The following is a 21,675-nucleotide window of genomic DNA, read 5'->3' as shown; positions in this document are numbered from 1 at the left end:
GGGAAAATTCAGGGAGCCATGCGGTGAATCAGACAATAGCTGGGCAGAGCTGGCCTTTTAGGCGATGCTGCAGGAACGAAATAAGAAAAAGCACTTAAATATTTGAAATGTAAAACTTAACCATAGGCCTTTTATTTTAAAATACACTTTTTTTCCCCCCTTGCTTTTAGCTGGGGAAAGCACATTCATTTGCAGCTCTCCCAGATTCAATGGGTTTTAGATTTTATTGAGGATGGTATGAAGGTCTGCATGGAGAATAAAGCAGTAGCTACTACAAACTAAAGCTGCACTTGCCTTTTTAAGGTCTGACCTCGTCTCCCTAAAGGCAAGGAGTTGCCTTCGTCACTCTTAGAGCAGTTGCACCAACAGACCCAGCGTGGAGGCTTGGCAGCTGCACCAAAACCTGACAAGCTGGCACCAGCACCGAACTGGGATGTTGTTTGTCCCCAGCATTACTCCTGGAGTCCTGCCTGGCCAAGGCAGGGTCTTTTTACCCCGAGAGCCAAAGAAAGAGTAAGAAAAACAATTAAGATTCATGCAGGGCCTTCTCTTCCACATCAGCCACGATGCTTGCAGGTGCTTTCATGCTGTGTGCTGTATATCATGTGTGGTAATTATGAGAGCTTTAAATTTGAGTGTTCATTCCCCCCGAGGCAGTCGGGGTAAAGGCTTCCCAGGTCACTGGGCTGCCCCAGAGCAAAAGGGGGCTAAGAATGGGCCTGGACATGTCTACGTTTGGACCTTGTTATTTAATTGATGTTTTATACTTGAAGGGATGATAATGATGTGTGTTGGGGTAAAACTGAGACCTTTTGAGGCCTGGTTCATGTTTTCCAAAGAACACAAAGCGCCAATCTGCTTCCAGAATCTGTTAATTCTGCAAAAGGAGAGCTACCCTCAGCCTCCCTGATCCCAAATTTGGGTTACTTACCATACCCTGCCCCTTCCTGAAGCTCACCAGATCTGAATGAGGTGGTCTAAGAAAGCATGTAGATTTCTGAGCGCTTAGGAAACACACCTTTAAGCAGAAACTTAATTTAGGCAGAGCTCTTTCTTCCTATAATGTCTGCTTTCCCTCATTAAATCCCAAATTATGCATGGAATGTAATTTTATCTCTGTCTGTCACCACGCAGGGCTCTGCTAGCTGGTACAGAAGTAAGCCAAAGCCTGTAGCTATCACTGAAGCTCAGTTCTACCCACAGAAGGAGTCCCATAAAAACCATTTGATCAAGCAGTCAACTACGTCGGTGAGAAGTTTAGTGTCTGAAAATATCTGCATCGCAGCTGAAAACAGCATCTCTCTAAGATCTGTAAACTCAGAAAAAAAGACTGCTTACAGTGTCACTGCCTAACACCTTGCAGGCAGAAGAACAGAGATTTTTGTCCTGTAGTTGCTCATTTTTGGCTTCAGTCAAAGCCTAAAATCAGAAGAGACATTTTAAAAATCTCATCTAGATTTCCCCTGCAATCTCAAGATGATGTGCTTTACACTGTGGTGTCAGTTGCTCCGAGGGACATGCATTACTGTATTGATAAGTACTTCATTCATTAACTGGGCCCAGTTACGTTGGGTATCACGTATACATAATACAATCATGTTCTTCAGAAAGTTTTGGGATGAGGTCAGTAAAGAGACAGAAGTAGAAAAGGCAGTCTCACTTGTATTTGTCCCAGTACCAAAGATAGATATATAGAGAATAAGGATTTGAGGTCTGTATATGCACTGCTGTATTTTACAAGCCTAAAATCTAACTTTACAAGTCTTCAGTGGAAAGGACAACTGGATGGAGAAGTACCATGGTGAGGTATTGAGCTGCTCTGCAGGCTTCCATCCCACACAGGGCAACACTTCCATGCTGCGGGAGAATCTTCTGTATGCAGAGTTTGCACAATTTTTAAAAATCTTTAGGTCCTTCTGATGGACAATGCTTTTGAATTCTGATGTCTCCTGTCAGAACAGGTTTTACTGGAAAATGTACTTTCATAAAAATTGAATTGTTTATAAATGACTTATCTAACTTAAAAGGACAGAGGATAAAGGAGACGTCTAGTGAGAATAATGCATTTGAATTCTCAAAAAGCTGTTGGCAACATTCCACACCAAAGGTTATTAGCGAGATGAAGCTGTCATGTGATGGCAGGAATTATTTCATGGAGTGAAAGCTGGTTACAGCATGGCAAGGGGTGGGATTTAGTGGTCAGCACGGAGCAGAGCCAGCAATGGGGTCCCCCAGGAATCAGTGCTAGAACTGGTTTTGTTTAATATATGAACAATGACAAGAGAAGGAAGTGAACAGCGGTATCTCTGTCCTGGCAGTGGTACTGGACCTTTTCAAGTACGCAGCCACCACGCAGGCAGCAAAAGCAACCTGAGGGACCTCACTAAACTCAGCGGGCAAAAAAGTGGCAGATGATGAGCTTCAAAGCAGATAAACGTAACCTGATGCCACCAACAGGCTCAAAAAAGGATTAGACAAATTTGGGACACCAGGTCAAAAGACCAAAGGACTAGGCAAGGGTGTACCCTTTAACATCCCCAGTCCAACAGCTGTGGCTACTGAGGGAATAAGCAGGGAACACGCTGCGGAAAGTGGCCGGCAAAGGTGCTCTCCTTACCTGGCTCTCCTATTGCTGGCGCTGGAGACACAGCATGGTGCCTGGTGGACCCAGCAGTGCGGGTTTTACGTTCCTATTTTGACAAAATTTCTGGTAGAAGAAAATCTGAATGAAGAGTTTCAACTATCAGAATAGTTCGCTTTGATAGAGGAAATTCTGACTTTCTTTTTTAAAATTTTGCCACTATTGAGGCATTTAAGTGCATGCTATTTTCATTATTTTATAGTGCTTTAACACTACAATATATGATAAAATATTAAAAATAAAAAGCAAATTATTACAATGTTATAAAAAGTTTGCTACTCTTTAAGAAATATTTTGATAGATCTGGATTCTTTTTTCCTTGTAAAAATAAGTCCATACCAATTTTGATATTTTGATTTTTCATTCTGAATCAAAATTGAAGGGTGTTTTGCAATATTGTCATTTTTGGTGGAATAGGAACATTAATTCCAGGAAGCTCTAGTGATTATTTCCTTTCCTGATGCTTGTCAGCCTCTTCTCCCATTTCAGAGCCTTCACTGTGATAAGCGTACCAGCTCTGCTCTGTCTAAGGAGACAGTTAAGATATTTCTTACATGCATGTGAAGTACAGCATGATAGAGGGGGGCTTGCTTCAGCATTACTAGAGATCTCTCCTGTTTAATTTTGCATCAAAGAACAAGATCTTCTGCTGAAGTTAAAAGCAACCTCAGAAAGGAGTAATATCACCTGCCTGGTTGCTTATTCCCATTACCAGAGCCCCCATCCCCTTGGGTGGCACTGGCACTGGTGTGACAGCACTGTGACCCAGCTTTGCTGGGGCTTCCTTGGTTGAGGGCAGGTAGGGAGCAGGTAGGCAGCAGCAGGGTGGACCCATGTCTCTAATCTGCTTATGCCAGCACCTGCTTACGCCAGCTTGAAGGTTTCACAGCGATGTCTCTTCATGTGAGACAAAGACCATCTGATCTAGATGTCAGCCGGAACGTAAAGAGTGAGGGCACTATATTGCCTCAGTTTTGAGACTGGTACCTGACGTCCTCTGTGACCCTGATGAAGCTGAGCTCCAGGACAAGGTGGCAGGGGGTGGTTTCTGTGCTTTTGTGCTTCCTGTAGTTCGTACTGTGGTTTGGGATTCTCCAGACCATTTCTGTTTAATGGCAAGGTCTGCTTCCCAGAAGGGATCTTGCCATACTGTCTCTCCTGACTCTTTTATTCCCTTCTTTTCTCCCAGGATTTGTTTGTTGGTTGTTTGTGTGTGTGTGTGTTTGTGGGGGTTTTGTGGATTTTTTTGGTTGTGGGGTTTTTGGTTTTTTGTTTTTTGTTTTTTTTTTTTTGTGAGTCTGACAACTCTGTGATAATTATTCCTCCTCCTCACAGCTCTGCACAGGAATCTGCCCATCTGATGGTGTGGGTGGCCATAGCTGGTGTACAGAGCACAGCTATATTCTCTCATTAAATTCCCCAAAAGCCTTCCCACTAGCAGTAAACCTCTGCTTCACAGATCCATAGCAAAATATGAACACGCTTTAGCAGAGCTGAAACTGGAACCCAGTCTGGAAAATTATGATTGATTTTCCAATTCAAGTGGTCTTCGGGAGTCACCCCCTGGGAAACCTGGCTTCTTAGCTTCAGAGCGGATTCTGAAGTGCTAGAGAAAACTGTGGGCGTCCTGGGAGCTGGATCCCGATGAGTGCGTGCAGTCATCCAAATCATCATCTGAGTGTGGTGGTGCAGCAGAACGCAGTGCATGCTCCCAGAAGGTGTTGCTGCTGTGCTGGCCAGATAGGCAGGGGCTAGTATGGGACATGCCAATGTATCAGCTGCATTTGGGGTGACTCACTCAGGGCAGTACACCCAAGTAACTGAGGTGTGGGCAGCATTTTGGTCAATGCATCATCTGCTTCTGACAGTGCCTCCCCCTGCACGAGGGAATATACCCTTTAAATTTCTCTCTTTCTTTAAATACTTGTCTTGCTGCCTGCTGGTGCGTGGGCTACAACTAACTACAGTTGTAAAAAAACTGATACCTAGATGAGACTGTCTCTGAGGGATGCGTCAGCCCAGGGCTCCCTCAGCTGCTGGAGCTGTTTGCTAGTGCCCTGATGGTCAGCCTCAGCAGAGCTGCCAGGGCATGAGAGAAGCTGAATCAGATTCTCATTCTCAAATACAGGAAAGGTAGAAGCAAATCAGCCAGAAAACTTCAATCTTTGCGGACCACATTTTATGGTGAAGTAGTCAGGGCTAAATCTCCCAGTATGAAGGCAAGGAGGTAAGTCTTGGCTTTCTTTAAGTGAGGTCAGTGAAACAATTCACCTCTCTGCATTCTTCCATGAAGCCATTAACTTATTGTACAAGCACAGGCTAAAGTACTAACTCCTTTGGTTATGGCTTGCATGTACTAGTTTGTACCGAGACCTGTGGATAGACTTGGCAGCGGAGTGCAAGCCCTGAGATAGTCACCATCATCAAAACCAGCCACCCAACACCTGAAATGCTTTGGGTGGCTGTCTTTGGCAGGGCAACAGAGAAGCTAGGTGGTCTGCCTGAGGACCTTCAGCAGCAGCTGACCCTAGAGGAGAAGTTGAGGTTGATGCTGAAAGCCTTACTGGGACGTCTTTCCATACAGAGAAAAACCTTAGGAAGGAAGTGAGCTCGTTGATGGCGCACAAACCAGACAAGGAAAGGCTGCCGGCACTGTTATAGTCACGGGAAACAGCTTTGTCATAAGCTGCTGTGAGCTGAACTCAAACCTAAAAGATGAAATTCTCCAAAAGCAGTTACCATTTGCCCCCGCTGAGCCCCTTCTTCTGATTCATGGCCAATTTTCAGCAGATCTGCGAAATGTGGGTTCACGTCATCATTTGGGGTCATCCTCTGACAACGCAGCCAGCTATTGCAAGCCTGCAAAGGAAAATATTATCTTCCTCAGATCACATTTTTGGAGGTAATGGCTCGGCAGTCAGAATGAAATCATCAAACACCGAGATGAGCCAAAGCAAAAGCAATAGATACTGGTGGGCGGTTTTGACCAACTGGCTAATAAAAGACACATCAAGTTTATACTGCAAGTTTATTATAGTAATACAATCAGATTAAATTATTTTCACAGCTAATATACCTAATTATCTCAGGGTATGTATATATTTTTTATTCCCAGCAAGTTACAATCTTTTTAATCATGCAGCGAGTAATGTACAAACACAATTTTATGGAAGTTTTTTTTTCCCTAAAAAAGAGAAACAAAAATTACAAAAGTATGGCTTTATAAGAAAGTCATATCATACAATGAACATTCATTTGTACTTGGGCATAGCAATATTCGGTCTTAATCAGTAAACAACAGCATCTGTCGCTGCCATGCTGATTCCAAAAAAGCCAAGGGAACTGGGAAGAGGGAAATGCCAATCAGTGTTAGAGAGATGGAAAATATATATCTATATACATTCAAAGTACGAAAAATGTAAAAAATGTTTTCAGGGATTAAGCATCACATTTATTTATATGCTGAAGTAGAATTATGGAGCCTTGAAGAATGTAAGTGCACAAACGGTTTCTGTTTTCCTTTAGACCAACAAACATCGGGAGTGATGCAATTGACTTAAAAAGCGTTACTTCAGATGTAAAGAGGTGTAACAGAGGTCAGAATCTGGCCTGTCCTTCCTGCTAATGGTGCTGCAGAAATAGACAGAAGCATAGGGTTAGGAAGTCACAGGTGGCTGAATTTTGCTGCCAGCCCAGAGAAAAGAAAGACAAATACCTTTAATAGATTTTATTGAAAAAAATAAAAATGGCTTTGAGAATGAAATGCAGCCACTATTGGGAACCTTCACTGGATGATTGCAGTTGTTGGCAAGTAGAAGCCTTTGTGCTTGCTGTTCAGGGGTAAAACACTCATTTCAAGAGCAAAGCTGCTGCCTCTTTACAGGAGAACTGTCCTTACCTGTTAGCAGCACGGAGCTTGGGACGCACACATACCTTGTGAAAAGACTGCTTTCTTAAGGCATTATCACTGATGTGTAAAGTACTGTAAATCAGTCAGGAGTTTCACCAGGAGAGGGCAGCCAGGGACACAGACACACGTGTGCACACATGCACCCACTCGTCCACACACCCCTCAGATCCTTACAATGCTACTCTGCAAAATTGAAATTAAAACAGTGTAACCTGCAGAGCCAACCTGTAACCCAAAGATTAGCAAAGACTTTACCCTCTCCCTTTTCTCTCTTGCTTGCATTCCTTTTTCCCAAGTTCAGAAATACAGATCTTAGCTACACCTAGTATGTATATATGCAAAATGTAAACATCACTACACAGCACGTAGCACCCTTTTTGATTAACAAAGTCACTAACATATTTGTCATGCAAGCATAGGGATTTTTCAAGACTATGGACTGTCAGGTTGCAGAAAGCATGAAAATATTTTGTGTTTACTTTTGCTAATGACCTGGCTTGGAAAGAATAGAGAAAATACATCAACACGAATAGGGCTGAGGTAGATTTGACCGTATCCAGTGTAATGTCACTGTACTGAGCAGGAAGACAAATGGGATCCCAAACCAACAGGCAAGTCACCACAAGACAAGCAAACCAGGTTTAGAGAGAAGATTCCTCCATTCCAGCAGGACACCCCCTCCTGCACCCGTATCGCTACAGGTGATGGAAAGTTGTCACCACATTGCTAACGGCCTTAAACTCTGGCCCAGCGGGATGGCACGTGGAGGTCCGAGGGTAGCCTAGCAGCTGAGGGCCAGCTGGGGCTTGATCTCGTGTTAAAATGCTCAGGAAAAGGAGGAATGAGAGGGCTGTGGAGTGATCTTTCTAGTGAGGGCAGCTGCCTGCTGGGCACTGGGCCGAGTACACCAGTTTTTGCATGTTGGCCCACAGTGGGCCAGCAGCTTTCTTCCAGACTGTGCTGCAGATGCAGATATGTCCCAGAATTTGAGTTTCTTGAGCAGTTGCTGAGAATCCATCTCTTATCCTCTGGGCTGATGGATTGAGGGTAGCCTCCCACATGGACAAATGTGTGCACACAAGCATCCTGCTGCCTGCTACACATCCACGCATTAAGCCTGAAGTGCCTGAAGCCTGAACTTTGCAACAATCTGCAACTATGACAGTCAACAAGAGATCCCTGCACCATTCTAGACCCATTTGCTCCCAGTGGGTTGCTCTGGCTCTCTGGGTGCATCCTCCTACTGTATTACAAAGTGCTACCTCATTAATGCCAAGAATCCCTACCTGCCTCCTTTGATTTTTAAGTCCAACAGCCTTCCCCTCCCTTCTGTCTTTTCTAAAAATCTTCATAGCACCAAAACTCTTACAGTTTTGAGCCAGTGCAGTAAGAGTTGATGATTTCCCTTCCCTCCTTCCCTGGAATCTCCGCTCCCAGGGCCTAATTGCTATTCTAATAATATCCATCAGCAGCCTCCTCCGCCTCTCGCCCACCAACATCCGGATGAGATACCGCATTGCTGCTGGGGACAAACCCAGTCCTGCTCCCCCAGACTCCAGGGGTGCCACCTGGGCTGTGCTGTGCACAGTTGCTCTCACCAGCCTTGGGCAGGCAGCCCCTGCTTTGTCCTCTGCCTGCAGCTCCGTGTTTCTGGGGGCTGCCAGGGCCGGGGAGCCTGCAGGGCTAGGCACAAGCAGCTCAGCCACCGCTTATAATGCAAATCTGCCTTGGGCTCTGCTTTGCTTCCCGAGCTGTGACAGCCTCTGCCTGCCGCAGAGCCGGCCGAGCCCGCAGCCTCTCTGCAAAACCCTTGCCCAAGACTGGCCCTGAATTTCTCTGCCACCATTCACAGCCTCCCCTATCGCAGGAGGAGGAACAGACACAGGTGGAGAAAGACTTGCAAGTCCCCTGGGGCAGGGGTGGAAGGATGCTGCAGCACAGGGGCTGTAAGGTTTCAGGAGAAGGGTTAACCCTTTCATGGCCTGCTTGCCACTTTTAGGGCTGGGCTGACATTTTCTCCACCTTGCAAGCAGGCATGCATCTTCAGCTAGTGCAGTGCGGTCAGCACCAGCACCAAAGTGCTTCCACGGCATGATTCCATGGCATGGCATTGGGAGGGGATGTCCAGGAGGAGCATCCCAGTGCCTCCGAAAGGATGTTCCAGTTGCCTGTGCCCGGCACGTTGCACAGCGCTGCAGGAAATCTTTGCCTGGCTGTGGCTGGCATCACCAGCACCCTGGCACACAAGAGGTAACCTGTGCACAGGGAAAATGAGCGGAATTGCTCCCTGTGCTGACGGAAAAAAGGGTGCAGCTCCAGCACAGCCTCCTTGGCACAGGCAGGGAATTAGCCAGACAAGCTACAAGCCATTTTTGCACGGAGCAATTGAGATGTGACCACACACCCTGCCTTAGCCAGAGCCCTGCTAGAAGAGGTTTGTGCCCCACAGCCTTTGGCTCCAAATGTGTTTAAAGAGACAAGTAACTCCTTCACAGCTATTCCGTACGGATCCGGGGAAGTGGGTTACACTGCTTCAGCAGAGCAGCGGGTTGCGCTAAGAAAGAGGGGAGAACACTAAGAAAGAGGGGGTCCAAAATAAGGGATGTCCTCCAAAGGGAGCTGGGATCCTGCCACTGCTCTGATGGTGTTGAGCACAGCCAGGAGAGCAGTACCAGTGCCTTGAACATACAGGGCTTTTCCTGGGCAGCAAGACAGAGCTCCCCAGAAAGCAAGGCAGCCCCAGCCCTGCTTTCTGCAAATACACCCGGCCTGCAATGCCGAGGGGAGCCAGCGGGAACTTTTTGTATTTTCCAGGATCAGGCCCTCTTTCCGGACCCAGGTGGCGGAAATGCTCTAATTGACAAGTGACAACTTTTAACAGGAGAACGTCATACCCCAGCTGAGGATAACTAGAAATGCTGGTGGCTCTGAGACCCACTGGGAAATCAAGTTAGTGAATTACGTCCGTTGTGGAGATATGTTCAGCCCTAAAACACAAGTCAAGGAGAAATAATGTCACTTAGGAAGGACAAGGCTTCCACTGGCCCTGCTCTGATTTCCATCTGTTTACCGGACAGCAGGGAAAATGGGAAAATGGTTCCTTCCCCACTGCACAAGCCTGTAGAGGCATGGGGCTAGGATTGCCTTTGACCCCCTCACTCCCAGGTGAGACAGGATGCTTTCAGTTAGCTGTTCTGCTGGGGTCCACCCCCCCACCCCCCACCCCCCAGCAATATACATTCACTGCCCCCCTCTGAAGCCATGCCCTTCACACTATGACCTGCTGTAAAGTAACCCAGTAAAATCAGGTACCCTACAAGACTGCCTCCACAACCCTGCAGCATCAGCCATGGACCTTTTAGTTATTACTAATGATGCTAGATCATTGTTAGAAAGGAACCCTGATGTTTGAACCCTGTTGGTGTGGGGTGGTATTTCTCCCAGCTCTAGCAGAACAGAGTCCCACAGTTACACCATTTGAAAATCCCACTGGGCATGTAGTTCCTTTTTACCCAGGTATGTTACACAGGATACAGTTATCATATTGGGAATTCAGATACACTGATACCAGCTGACAGCTAAGAAACCAAACATAACACAGTCTCAACTACAGTTAACCCTTCACATGCACAATGAAACAGAAAACAAGGAAGGCATTTGCCTTTAAAAGTGCCGTGCCTGCAATCAATTAGAAAAGACATTTAAAATCTTGTCACAAAATATTGGATTTTCCAGCATAGCCTAATAGGTTAAGTACTAAAATCACACTAAAATGTAGAGGGTGGTGGATGACCAGCTCCCCTAAGTTGCCTTTGAAAATCCAAGACCCAGCAAATAAAGTCAAGGAAAAACATTTACCACATTTTTTGTCGGTAGCTTTTTGCCATAGGATGGTAAGGGCTTTAGTGCCTGAGGTATAGGTAGTTCCTGGATGCTTTTAGGGAAGTGGGAGGGGGGAAGAGTCTGGAGAATAGTTTGCATAGCTTGCAGATATAAAGAAGCAGGTGTGTTCCCAACCAGGCTGTTGAATTTGTCTTCCCCCAGCAAAGCTGTCCAGTGGTCTGGATGCTCCTGCAGAACTTTCCGCATCTTAAACTGGGGGTTGGGCATGAAGAGCAAGAGGTAGTCGAGGCAGAGCTTCTTTGATGCCACATTGACTTTGGAGTCCCACATCTGCTCCAGGATGACGTCCAGCGGGGTAAGCCCTTTACTGTCCTCTATCCTGGGAGAAGCTCCATTCCCGAGGAGGATGAGGACTGTCTCTGACCTCAACAGTTCACAGGCAAGGTGCAGAGGGGTTTTCCCATCTTCCAGATGAAAGCAACCAGTCCTGTTGATGTAGGAGTTCAAGCTGGGGAGCTTGTGTGCGATTTTGATGATCAGCGCCAAGATATCTCTCCTGTCATATGTGACCGCCATGGCCAAGTGAGGAGCAGAGGATGGGCAGTAGCAGAAGTGTTCCCCAGGCACCTTGAGAGCCTCCTCTGGAAAATGAGACAGCAGATACTGAGCATAAGGCAGGTGGTTATGCACCACTGCATAGAGAAGGGCTTCTGAAGGTGAGTAGGTTCTTAGGCTGGCATTTTCCTCCCAGTAAAAATACTCCATAGTTCTCATGTCTTCCAGCATCCACACAGGCTTGTGATCTCTCACAGCCTGGTAGAACATATAGGATAGGAACTTGCAGTGCCTGCTCTGATCATCCTGCAGGCTGGCCTGGTTGCTGGCCATGGCTCAGCAAATAAAGAGCAGCTCCACGTAAAATCACTCCAGACTGTAAGATCTGTGCACTTGGAATGCAGATCCCGATGCTGCTGCAACCTTCAGGCTGTCATTGCTGCCTGGACTGCACTAGCTGGAATGCCTGGGCTGATCATCTCCACCCATTCATTGTTTTTCCCCTCACTGCAGTGGTTTTGTTTAGGTAAGCACAATCCCACAGGCTCAGTTAACCCATGCCATGCAAGCAGATGGTTAGTAAGTACATCCCGCTCTGCGCGTGGTACAGGTTACTGGAACATTGTCAGACTGTGAGTGATTTTATACACACACAGCTAGAGAGAAGAGAGGGAGAGACTAAAATTAGCTTGAGAGGTGAGGCGGATTTCTGTCTGCATTTTGTGTCTAACTAGATCCGCTCATACATTGCAGTAAGTGCAATAGCAATATTCCTCTGTTTTTTGTATGTCACTCACACACACGCAGCTCATTATATAGTAAAAAATATGTAGCGGTGTAAAATGCTCCACAGCTGATAATACACATGATTATATGCTCAGGAAATCAAGGGATCTGTAGCCCTAGCATTAGGAAGGGATCCCTATTTTATAAATAATGGTATGGCTGGCCACTTAGGAGACACAGATGTTAATGGATTGTCTATAAGGCATTAGTGATGTTTAAGATTCCAGCATTAATCTCTGCAGAGAAAAGAGTCGAACGGTATGTGCAGTAACTATTCCCAGTATTGAAGCATATTTCTCGGTTTAAATGCCTGCCTTTGTTTAGCAAGGAAATATCTGAAGTGCCTCTCCATTGCACAGCAAGTACATAAACAAAAGGTTAATGGCCAGACCCCACTGGCAGATGGAGAGCTTTGGTCTAAGCATTTCTCAGCCCTCATGCTCCAGGACTGGGGTCAGAGCCAGTTGCAATGGGGGGAAGTGGGATTAAATGATCAGACTTGTGCAGTGTCCTGGTAAGACACGGAAGACCAAGGCTGACAGGCTTGAGGGGGCACTGCCTGTTGGATGAGGCAGAAGGACCTAAACAAAATTAAATTCACAGAAAATAAATGAACTAAGCGCCCTTTATGACAACTTGTGTGTAAGGAAGGAGGCTTCCATGCATTTTATAAATTAACAGATTGCAGTAAGGTGGTATCTCATCAACTTGATAGGAAAACAGGGAAAATACAGAAAATCAAGAATTCTGTTTTCATTTAGTGAGGAGACAAACATATATTCCATATATTCAAACTATAAAGTGTTCAAGCATCTAATCTGAACATCTCCAAATGATGTCTGGGGCCATCCAAACAGAAAATCAAAGCCACTCACAAAACTGGGCCTAGACTTAACACATCTTCCAGAGTTCTGGATATTCAAGTCCATAGCCCAAACATTCCATTTTAGAACCAATTTTCATATGGTTGGAATAAACAAGCGTATGTCCAGTTTTTGCCCACCGTTACTGTGGTTATGCATGAAAATGCTGCTGCATAGTCATTTGCACATGTCTCGTACCCATGGTCATGATAAGCCATGTGCATGCTCAGGGCTGGATCCAAAGCCTACCAAAGGGCACAGGGAGGTTCCGCTGGCTCCTGCACGCTCTGGATCCAGCATTAGTCGTGCACTTGGAGACACACATTTTGTTTCTCCAATTACTAACACAACCCATCTGAAACGTAGACTTAGGTACTTGGAAGAGAGGTGAATTAGTATTTAAGTGGCTAGGCTCTTTTGACTAAAGCTCTCACAGGGCTTTCCCTACTAGTAAATCATTGCTATACCCTAGGAATTACATTAATTTCATTATTTCCATGTTGCAGGTATGGGAAAACACGCACACATTTTCCATAGCCCAGTTTCACAGAACAGCTCACGGAGGGAGCTGGGAACTGAACCAGGGATTGCTGCGTCTTTGCCCAGGGTTACAGCCATTAAGCAACCCTCACCTGCTACTGGTGTTAAGATAGGTGTCCCCAGAGAAGTGGTCACAGCACCAAGCCTGTCAGTTCAAGGAGCACCTGGACAATGCTTTTAGTCATACAGTTTGGTTTTAAGTAGCCTGTGAGGAGCAGGGAGTTGAACCTGCTGCAGAGACACATGAAAGTCAAGTGAAAAAACATTCTGCAAGTATCTCTACAGAAGAGGGAAGCCAAAATCCCAGAATTGGGAATGGCCACCAGGCTTATGGCAATCACCTCTACACCACAGGTCCAGGATGTCCAGGATGTGAAAACATTTGTAATTACAGGTTACCTTGTAATTCCAGGTTACACTGTAATTCTGCCCAGGACACCCAGCACAAAACAAGGGGAGTCCTTCCCGTGGTTTGCTTGCCTCTGTCGGGTGTTCAAGGGCACAGGTCTGCCCGCCACGGTGGCTCCTCTCCTTGGCCTGTTTTGTTTTTTCCGGGATAGAAAAGCCGGAGCTGAAGGCACATGCTTGATGGCAATGCATCACTTCTGAATTATATTACAAACATAATCCATCTATAAAACATTACAGATCCATTAGAAATGGAAGACATTAACACGGAAAGCTTTCCTGAGGACCTGGAAGAAGATTAGGAGTTCTGGAGTTTCTGTTTATGTCGTTGAATTTTGATCTGTGGCTACAAATAATGTATCCTAACTGACAATGTATTTCTTGTGGCTTCCCTTTTAGCCAAAGTGCAATCTAGAAGGTGAGCAGAGTCTGTTCTGACTCCTAGAGTGTCCAAGGGAGCAGGAACAGTTTTGAAGGGTGAAACTGAAAACAAAAGTTGATTTCACCCAAAACACCATTTACCATTTCAGCTGAGACCAAGAGGCTCTTTAGACCTCTCCCAGGCAGATGCATTTTTCACATTTTGATGGGGATTTCAGCTCATAAAGTGATTTGGTTATTGTGAGCCTGTGAGAAATACAGTGTGTTTCTGAGTGATTCAGGAATCTTCTTACAGTGTTATGCTCAAAACATTGTTTCTGGGCAAAAGGGAAATGTACCTTATATAGAGAGACAAAAAATTTTTGTTAGTATGACCGAAACCTTAGCACTCTAATAAAAAATTGTTATTAATCCAGGTCTAAGTATTACAGAAAAATAAATAATACTCCTATGCAGAAAAATGTCAATGTGAATAACGAAGATGATGATAATGATGATAATAATAATTCTTTAAAAATCAAAATTGTTATGCACACACTTCTTAACTTCTACCCCTGTTCCTGGTGTTATGCTCCCCCTGCCCTTGCTCGTTTGGGTCCTAAGGTTGGTGCTTTCGTTCTGGTGGTGGTGTTAGAGGGAATTATCAGCATCTGGAGTCCTTCAGTGGGAGGAATGTCAGTGGGAGGGATGGTTTCCTCTTTGTCATTCTAGAATCTTCTGGGGGTCTGTTTTATGATTAGTAACATGCTTTTACACCTGGGGTTTTTTTTCTTCATTGGATTGAAACTCCATTTTCTATCCAAATTTACTGTATGTGTTGATTATATACATGTAAGATACAATTTCTTTGTCCTCCTTTAAAACTGTTCTTGCCCAGCTCCACATCTGTGTTTCTTTAACTGACCATTGGTGAGTCGTTTGTAGCTGTGACGTCTCTGGCCAAGCCTGTGCCCCACCTCTTACCATCCCATGCCTGTACTGCCCTGCACCGCACCCTGTGCCTCCACTTCTCAAGACCTCTGCTGTCGTACCAGGGCTATAATTAACTCTATTAACTCTTGCTTATTAACTTGGAGTCGTGAACACCTCGTGGTGCATGGAAGAGTTACTTACTACTGCTATCTGTATAAAACGATGGTTGCACCATACAGTGCTAAACAAAGTAAACCAAATCAGCCATAGCCACCTGGTCAGAAGGAAAATAATATTTCTACAGCTAAATTGAGTTTAAATAAAGTGGCAGCAGGTCAATAAATGTCCAGGCAAAGCAAGCCCGACAAGCCTCGGTCCTGAGCCTTTGCACACTCGGCACAAAACCTGCGGCCTGTTACTAGCAATGGCCATACTGTACTGCAGGGGTAGAGGGTTTCAATCGATCCTGTTTCTGGAATAAACCGAAGCAGAAAGGCTTTGTGTACTGCACGTGGCTGAGAATGTGGCTTACACTTATCCTTCCTCTGTCACTTCCTCCTGCTGCCATTCTGTGTAAAGACACAGGGAGCGATGAGGAGCACCATGGAGTCAAGAGAGGATGGAGATACCCTCTGGAAATGAACAAAAACATCAGCAGATTTCGGTCCCTGGGACTGAGGATAGATGTCTTGTTTGGCTGGGAGTGGGGCTGTCGTGTTTGTCGCTGCAATGGCTGGTGAGAACAATGCATTTCCCCACTTTAAGGGAAGAGCAGGCATGCCACCGGCCCCAGCAGTGTAGGGCCTAATCTAAGCTGAGCTCAGCTCCTTCCCACCACGTTTTCACCTGGACACACACATGAAAACCTTAAAGGAAGAAGATGCCTGGGAAACACAAGATGGAAAGGCTCTGGGGAAGATTCAGACTTCCTCCAGCCTGCCACATCTGTCAAACACTCCAGTGAGATGTATCTTGCTCCCTTTCTTCCTTTCTTCGGTGATCTCTACTGGCTGAAAAACAGATTTTCCAGGCACAACTGATGCCAGTTCCTCTATGCCCTTTGCACAGGATGATTTAGCCAGGACATACAAAGAAGTAAACCAATTGCCAGGTACTGGGTGCCTGAGCACAAAGCAAGAGAGTTACAGAAACCTGATCTCTTGATGCAGAGGCGTGCTGCTTTTCAGCATCCCATCTGTTGGTCTTCAGCCTTTCCTTGGGAAAGAAAAACTGATCTGTAGGTGATGAGTTATAAACCTTCTGCTAAGCTGAGCCTCTAGCAATGCTTGCTGTGTCCTGCTCTCCACATCCAGCCCAGACCGTGCAGCACAGCTTGCACACACGCTGTGTGATGAGCTAGCACCCTTATGCAGAGCCCTGCCGCACCACAAGGCTGGCTTTACAGAGCCTGAAGGGTTGGTTTCTTTTATACCCTGCTACATGCTCACCACCTCTAATTCATCCAGCTGACTAAACAAGGCTTTGGGATGGTGGAAAAATCTACAGTCTGACCTGTCCTGAATTGTAGAATATTTCACTTCTGCTCACTGGATTCAAACAGCGAATGAAACAATCTCTGACTATACGGCTAGAGGCTGGAAATGAAAATAAGCAGAGATTTGCCAGTCTGGAAAGCATTTGAATTACGTGTGATGGGACCAGCTGATGTGCTGTATGCAGAACAAATCAATCCCCAGATGGTTATTTACCTGCAGAAGTTTGGAAGTGAAAGATAACTGCCTAAGATGCCAGAGTCATATACAATGTATGTAAAAGGGAGTCATCTAGAGAGAAATGGAGGATGTTCACATTATGCCCATGCTGCCAGTTAAGCAGTGCTGTAACCCAGACATATGTCCTGTTCATACTGTTACATTCAGATGCTCACCTGCACATTGTACAAAGGCCTGGAGCACTCACAAGAGGTAGGGGAGCCCGGGCAACATGGTGCTTTCCTGCAGGTTCTTGCTTCTCCAGCCTGCGAAGGGCTTAACCCGTTGTGTTCGAGTTTCACCTAGTGCTTCACTTCCAAAGTGCAACGAGTCTGAGCTTTACTGCAGCAAGCCATGAACAGCATGCACGGAAAACGCATGTACCAAAGGGGCTGATTGTGCCTCCGCCTGTTCCTTTGTCCACTTTTAAGCGCAGGGTACAGATAGAAGCCTTGACGTAGGACACGCTTCCAGCATACATGGGTCTTGACAGGGGGGCAAGCCTTTTGGAAGCAACAACACTCTGGTGGCCAGCAACAGCACAGGTCAATGCAACATGAGGATCATCAGAACAACGCTAGATGATGAGCTTCCTTGCAATGTGCTTACAGTGAAGTGGAGCCTGCTGCAAATGTGACAGCATCTCCGCTAAGATGCAAGAAGGAAGGTGTAAGACTGAAGATGGATCTTGACACAGAATCTTCTGTGTCTCCTGAAGTGTTCTGCAAAGTTTTCTTCTGTTCCCCTACAGGATACTTAAGCAAAATCCCTGGCATTGTACATTGTGGTCACCGAGTGCCAACACTTTGTGTTACATCCTCGATGTCTGGGAAAAAAGTAGCCGAGAGAGATGCAGACAGCAAAGCACGAAGTGTCATGATATTAGTGAAGTTCTGAACTCTGGCCCCTCACAGCAATTACCAGAAAATTTAACAGCATTTCTTGATTTATGATGGATATTTTTTCCTTTAATCCATCTTGCTGCTTTAAGGAACAGGAGTTATAAAATATGTGGCAGGTCTCTATCTCTACCCCAGGTGAAAGCCGAATGCCTTTTTTTGGAGCCACACTCATCTCTTCGGGCATACACAACCTCAGTGTGCCTGACCGTGTGGCACTGGCCAGCAGCAAAGGCATCCTGAAGGCTGTCCGGTTGTCACTATGTGACCTGAGTGGCAGAGACCTACAGCATAATACTAGCTGTGGCCCCCAAGGTACAACCTCCCTTACCTTCTAATGAGGAATGTGGGAATATTGAGTCTTTCCCAAAGCAGTTTCCCTCCTAAGTCTCAGCACGAGGAATGCTGCAGGAGGCAGGTGTTGGTGTCTGAACAAGCCTCAGCAAGGGGGACAGGTGCTGAGGGCTCAAGTTGGACTGGGCTTAGGACAAGGAGTGAGCTGGGCCAGGAGACGGGTCAGGAGCAGGACCCAAATGAGGTGACAGAATTGAAGGCTGAGCTTGCTCAGAGTGTTGGAAAAGACACAGAGCAACAAGGTACAACTAGTACCATCCTTCTGCCTGTGTTCGGAATGGGGCTCTCATGGATATGGGATCCAGGGCCCAAATAAGCTGTTTGGCTTTCTGAACTCTCTGTTTTCAGAGAAACTGCTTGTGAGCAGCTGGTGGGATTGCCAGAGCCTGGGGACTGTCGGGTCCTGGAGGCTGGTCAGGGCAGAATCCCCACTGCCATGAATCAAACGCCTTTCCTCTGTCAGCTCCCAGGGAGGGATTGCCCATTTCTAAAGGCAGGCACTCAGTAAACACTGGAGTAATTCCAAAGGAAGGATAAAAATGTTTCTAACTCTCTCTGAATGTCATACAACTCATCAAATATAGGTTAGATCAAGTAGTAAGCTCATGTCTGGAGGATGAGATGCCACCTCAGTTTAATCAGCTATGAAAACAACACGGCTCATTTTATTCCATTTTTTTAAAAATGCTTTTGAGACCTGATTGCACAGAGCCTGCATGCCAAAAAACCTGGTGTCTCCCATTTCTGTGAGCCCATTTGTTTCAGTTCCCAACTCCTGTCCTAATTTAAGACTACATCTCTCAAAGACAGTACATAAATAGACAGATTACCATGCCTCTTCCAGAAAGTAACCTGTCAGCTGAGCTGTTTGAAGAACAAAAAGCCCTTACAGTCTGTGCCTGCAGACACATTGAACCAGATGCTGGTTTTCCAGTGAATGGCTGAGACAGCCTTATATTGTTGGACATTTTCCTTCCTCGTGATGATTGTGAGTCTCGGTGCCCTGTTTTACCATACTTCTATGTAAATGTCAAGGCTGACAACGACTGAGAAAGGATTCAGGAGGGTATGAATAAATTTAGTTTCCAAAACTAACGAAAAGTAATACTTTTTTACACAACCCATAATTAACCTGGGGAATTCAGTGCTACACAATATCAACAAGGTTAAATGCTTTACCATCTCCAGGGAAAGTTTTTATTTTTTCTGTAGTTATTAAGGACTTTGATCTGTGTGTGTGCAGCAGCTGACACTACACCAAAACTGTAACTCTGACGTCCTACCCACCTCCGTGTAGGTGGGCAAATAAATAAAAAACTACAGCTGTGCCATTCCTAACACAATGATGACAGATTTGTCTGAACCTTCTTAGTAGTTCTAGTGCTGTATTGGTATTGTGAACAAGAGCTTGTCAGAAACTTAACACCTGTGCATTTTTGTGTGGAAAATGCCAGGGCTGTGAGACTGAGTCGCTTTGCAGAATGCATCAGTTTCATTGCATCTTTTGACAAAATTCATGGTCCAAAAAGGGATGAACGTATTTTTTACATTATTTGGATTGAACCCATTACAAAAGAAAAATTCAGGTTGTGAGATGCTCTGTTAAACCCCCCAGTCTCCAAGTTATAATCCCATAATTAACTGCTGGAGGTTACTGAAAACAATCTTCAGCTTCAGTATCATTACAAAATTATTTGTAAGGAAAGTCTTTGCAGTGTCTTCTGAGGCCTCAGAGATGAGAGAGACTTCAAATTTAATTCAGTCATCAAGCGTGCCAGTTCCTAGGCCCTGCCTATCATTGTCTCGTAGACAATATCCAGAGCCAAAGATAACCACTCGCCACCATGTTTCTTCACAGTGGGTTTTTCTACAATGAGTTTTTAATCTGGGATGAGTGCACAGTCCTAGCAACAAAAAAGCACTTCAGAAATACCTGAAAATGGTATTTGTCTAAGTAAGATTCTTGTGGACTTTATTAGCTCTAATGCTTTGTTCAAAGAATTGTACTAGAATAGTGGATTCCCTGAACAGGGGATGACTCAGCCAGTGACAAATTGCTTCTACTACCAGGTATAATGAGTTCAGAGCCTGCTAACCTGCAGCTGCTCATCTGTTTCCTTCTTCTTTATGGTTTAATGTATATGTGAAGTTGGCCGGTGAGAATTCGCTCAACAGCAGATGGATTACCAGCAAAATGAAAGCAGGAAATTCCATAAGGCTGCTCAAAGGAGAAGCATTCCGATGCTTCAGAAATGCTGTGGGCCCAGTGGTTTCCCATTAAGTCCGCCGAGGTACAGTGCTTGCTTGGACGTGAACTTTCTGCGGGAGGGCTGCCTCAGCGCTCATTCATCAGCACCCAGGGAAATATCATCCTGGACACCTCTGAGCTGTCTGACAATAGAAATACTATAAATATCAGAAAGCCTGAAACAGCTGTTAGTGCATAGCAGCCTTTAGTGAGATCCCAGCTAACAGCTGGTGAGTTGAACACTAAAGGAGAATTTAAAGATCTTCACAAAGCCACCCTTTCACTGACTGAAGCCTCTGGCTCATACATCTAGTTGATTCAGGACAGAAAAATAAATTCTGTTTGTGCCACATTAAACATACTGAAATATTCATCAATAATGCCCCAAAGGATGTTGAATTGCTTCAGCATACTGCAGTATTTAAGTTAACCACTCCTATATTCTGTTTTAGAAGTCTTCTGCCCATCATGAGCAAACCATCTCCTTTTAATAAAGTTGATAACTGGTGATAAGGAAAGAACTTTTACTACAAAGTAACTGAGGTAAGAGGCAGAAAGTAATGACCTCAACTTTCAGATTGTTGCTAGAATTTAGAAGAATGGCTTAAATTTTCAATATATGTGACAGCTGGATGCCCGTTTTCTTTTGTTTTCTTTTTTGTTGTTTTCAGGTGAAAACCTAGGAAGTAGAAGCTCTTTCTCTCGACGAAATGCGGTCTGTGCAAACTCCTGTTTACAGTCACCTTTCTGCGCAACTCGTGCTAGACTGCCTTTGCAAATCCTCGTTCAAGATCTCAACAGCAAGGTACTGAAATTAAACCAAAACATCAGCGTGGCCCTCATTGATTCCCCCCCCCCTCCCCCACAAATTGAGAGAATTTGCGGAAGGAGCGATACACCACTGGCAGCCAAATTCCTCTGGGTACAACCCTAACACTCATGCAGGCTAATGAAGGGCCATGGCCTATATTCATGTTCTGAGCCTGCAAGCTCCCCTTTGCTCAGCAGCACATGCTGCAGTTTACTTGTGTGTTGCACACTTCCTCTTTGTCCCAGGCTTTGTAATTCTGCACCAAGCTGTCAGTGAATTAAAAATCCAGGCTCTGAGGGTCCAGGAGTTAGGCTGGGGGGATGCTGCTCCCCCTGGCATCATGGATGGTGGTGAACCCTCAGCGGATACCTGAGGTGGCCCTTCCTTTGCTTTGCCTGGCAGTGATGTTGACCACAACAGATCATTCACAGGGGGCTTCCATCCCTAAATGCAACATCTGGTGCCATTTGAGACAGGTAAGGATCTGAGACAACCACACAGAGATGCTAGAAGGGCTTGCTGAAGCTCGTCGTCTTTCCACAAAAGTAGCTGGAGGTCAGGGAAAATAGCCTGGAGCTTCTGACTTAGCACCACTGTTAGACATCTCATGTGGCTTTCCATGCTTCAGCAGCCACCCTGTGGGCCATGACTGGTGACTGCTGCCTGGTGCTTCAGTGGGTGTGGGTGGGTGGCACTGCATTGTGGGCACACTGAAGACTGGATACTGGAGTCTTCAGTGGGAAGACTGGAACGTTTTGATGCAAATGATTCTCCACTGAAGAGCTCCAAAAAAGCCTCTGGTGAGGTCTGAC

The 21,675-nt window shown here is 45.5% G+C and overlaps 1 protein-coding gene across 1 annotated transcript; it reads right to left on the bottom strand.

Annotated features, from left to right (window-relative positions):
• Positions 1-9,820: 9,820 nt before the first annotated feature.
• LOC121096424 (ankyrin repeat domain-containing protein 9-like) lies at positions 9,821-20,551 on the bottom strand. Its single transcript, XM_040612350.1, has one exon. It carries the CDS (start codon positions 11,280-11,282, stop codon positions 10,392-10,394), a length of 891 nt encoding a protein of 296 aa, XP_040468284.1. The 5' UTR covers positions 11,283-20,551; the 3' UTR covers positions 9,821-10,391.
• Between the last annotated feature and the right edge of the window lie 1,124 nt (positions 20,552-21,675).

Source organism: Falco naumanni, chromosome 12, assembly GCF_017639655.2.
Source record: "Falco naumanni isolate bFalNau1 chromosome 12, bFalNau1.pat, whole genome shotgun sequence".
In the NCBI taxonomy this organism is placed as follows: Eukaryota; Metazoa; Chordata; class Aves; order Falconiformes; family Falconidae; genus Falco; species Falco naumanni.
The sequence above is the reverse complement of the archived record's forward strand: the minus strand, read 5'-3'. Positions and strand labels throughout refer to the sequence as shown.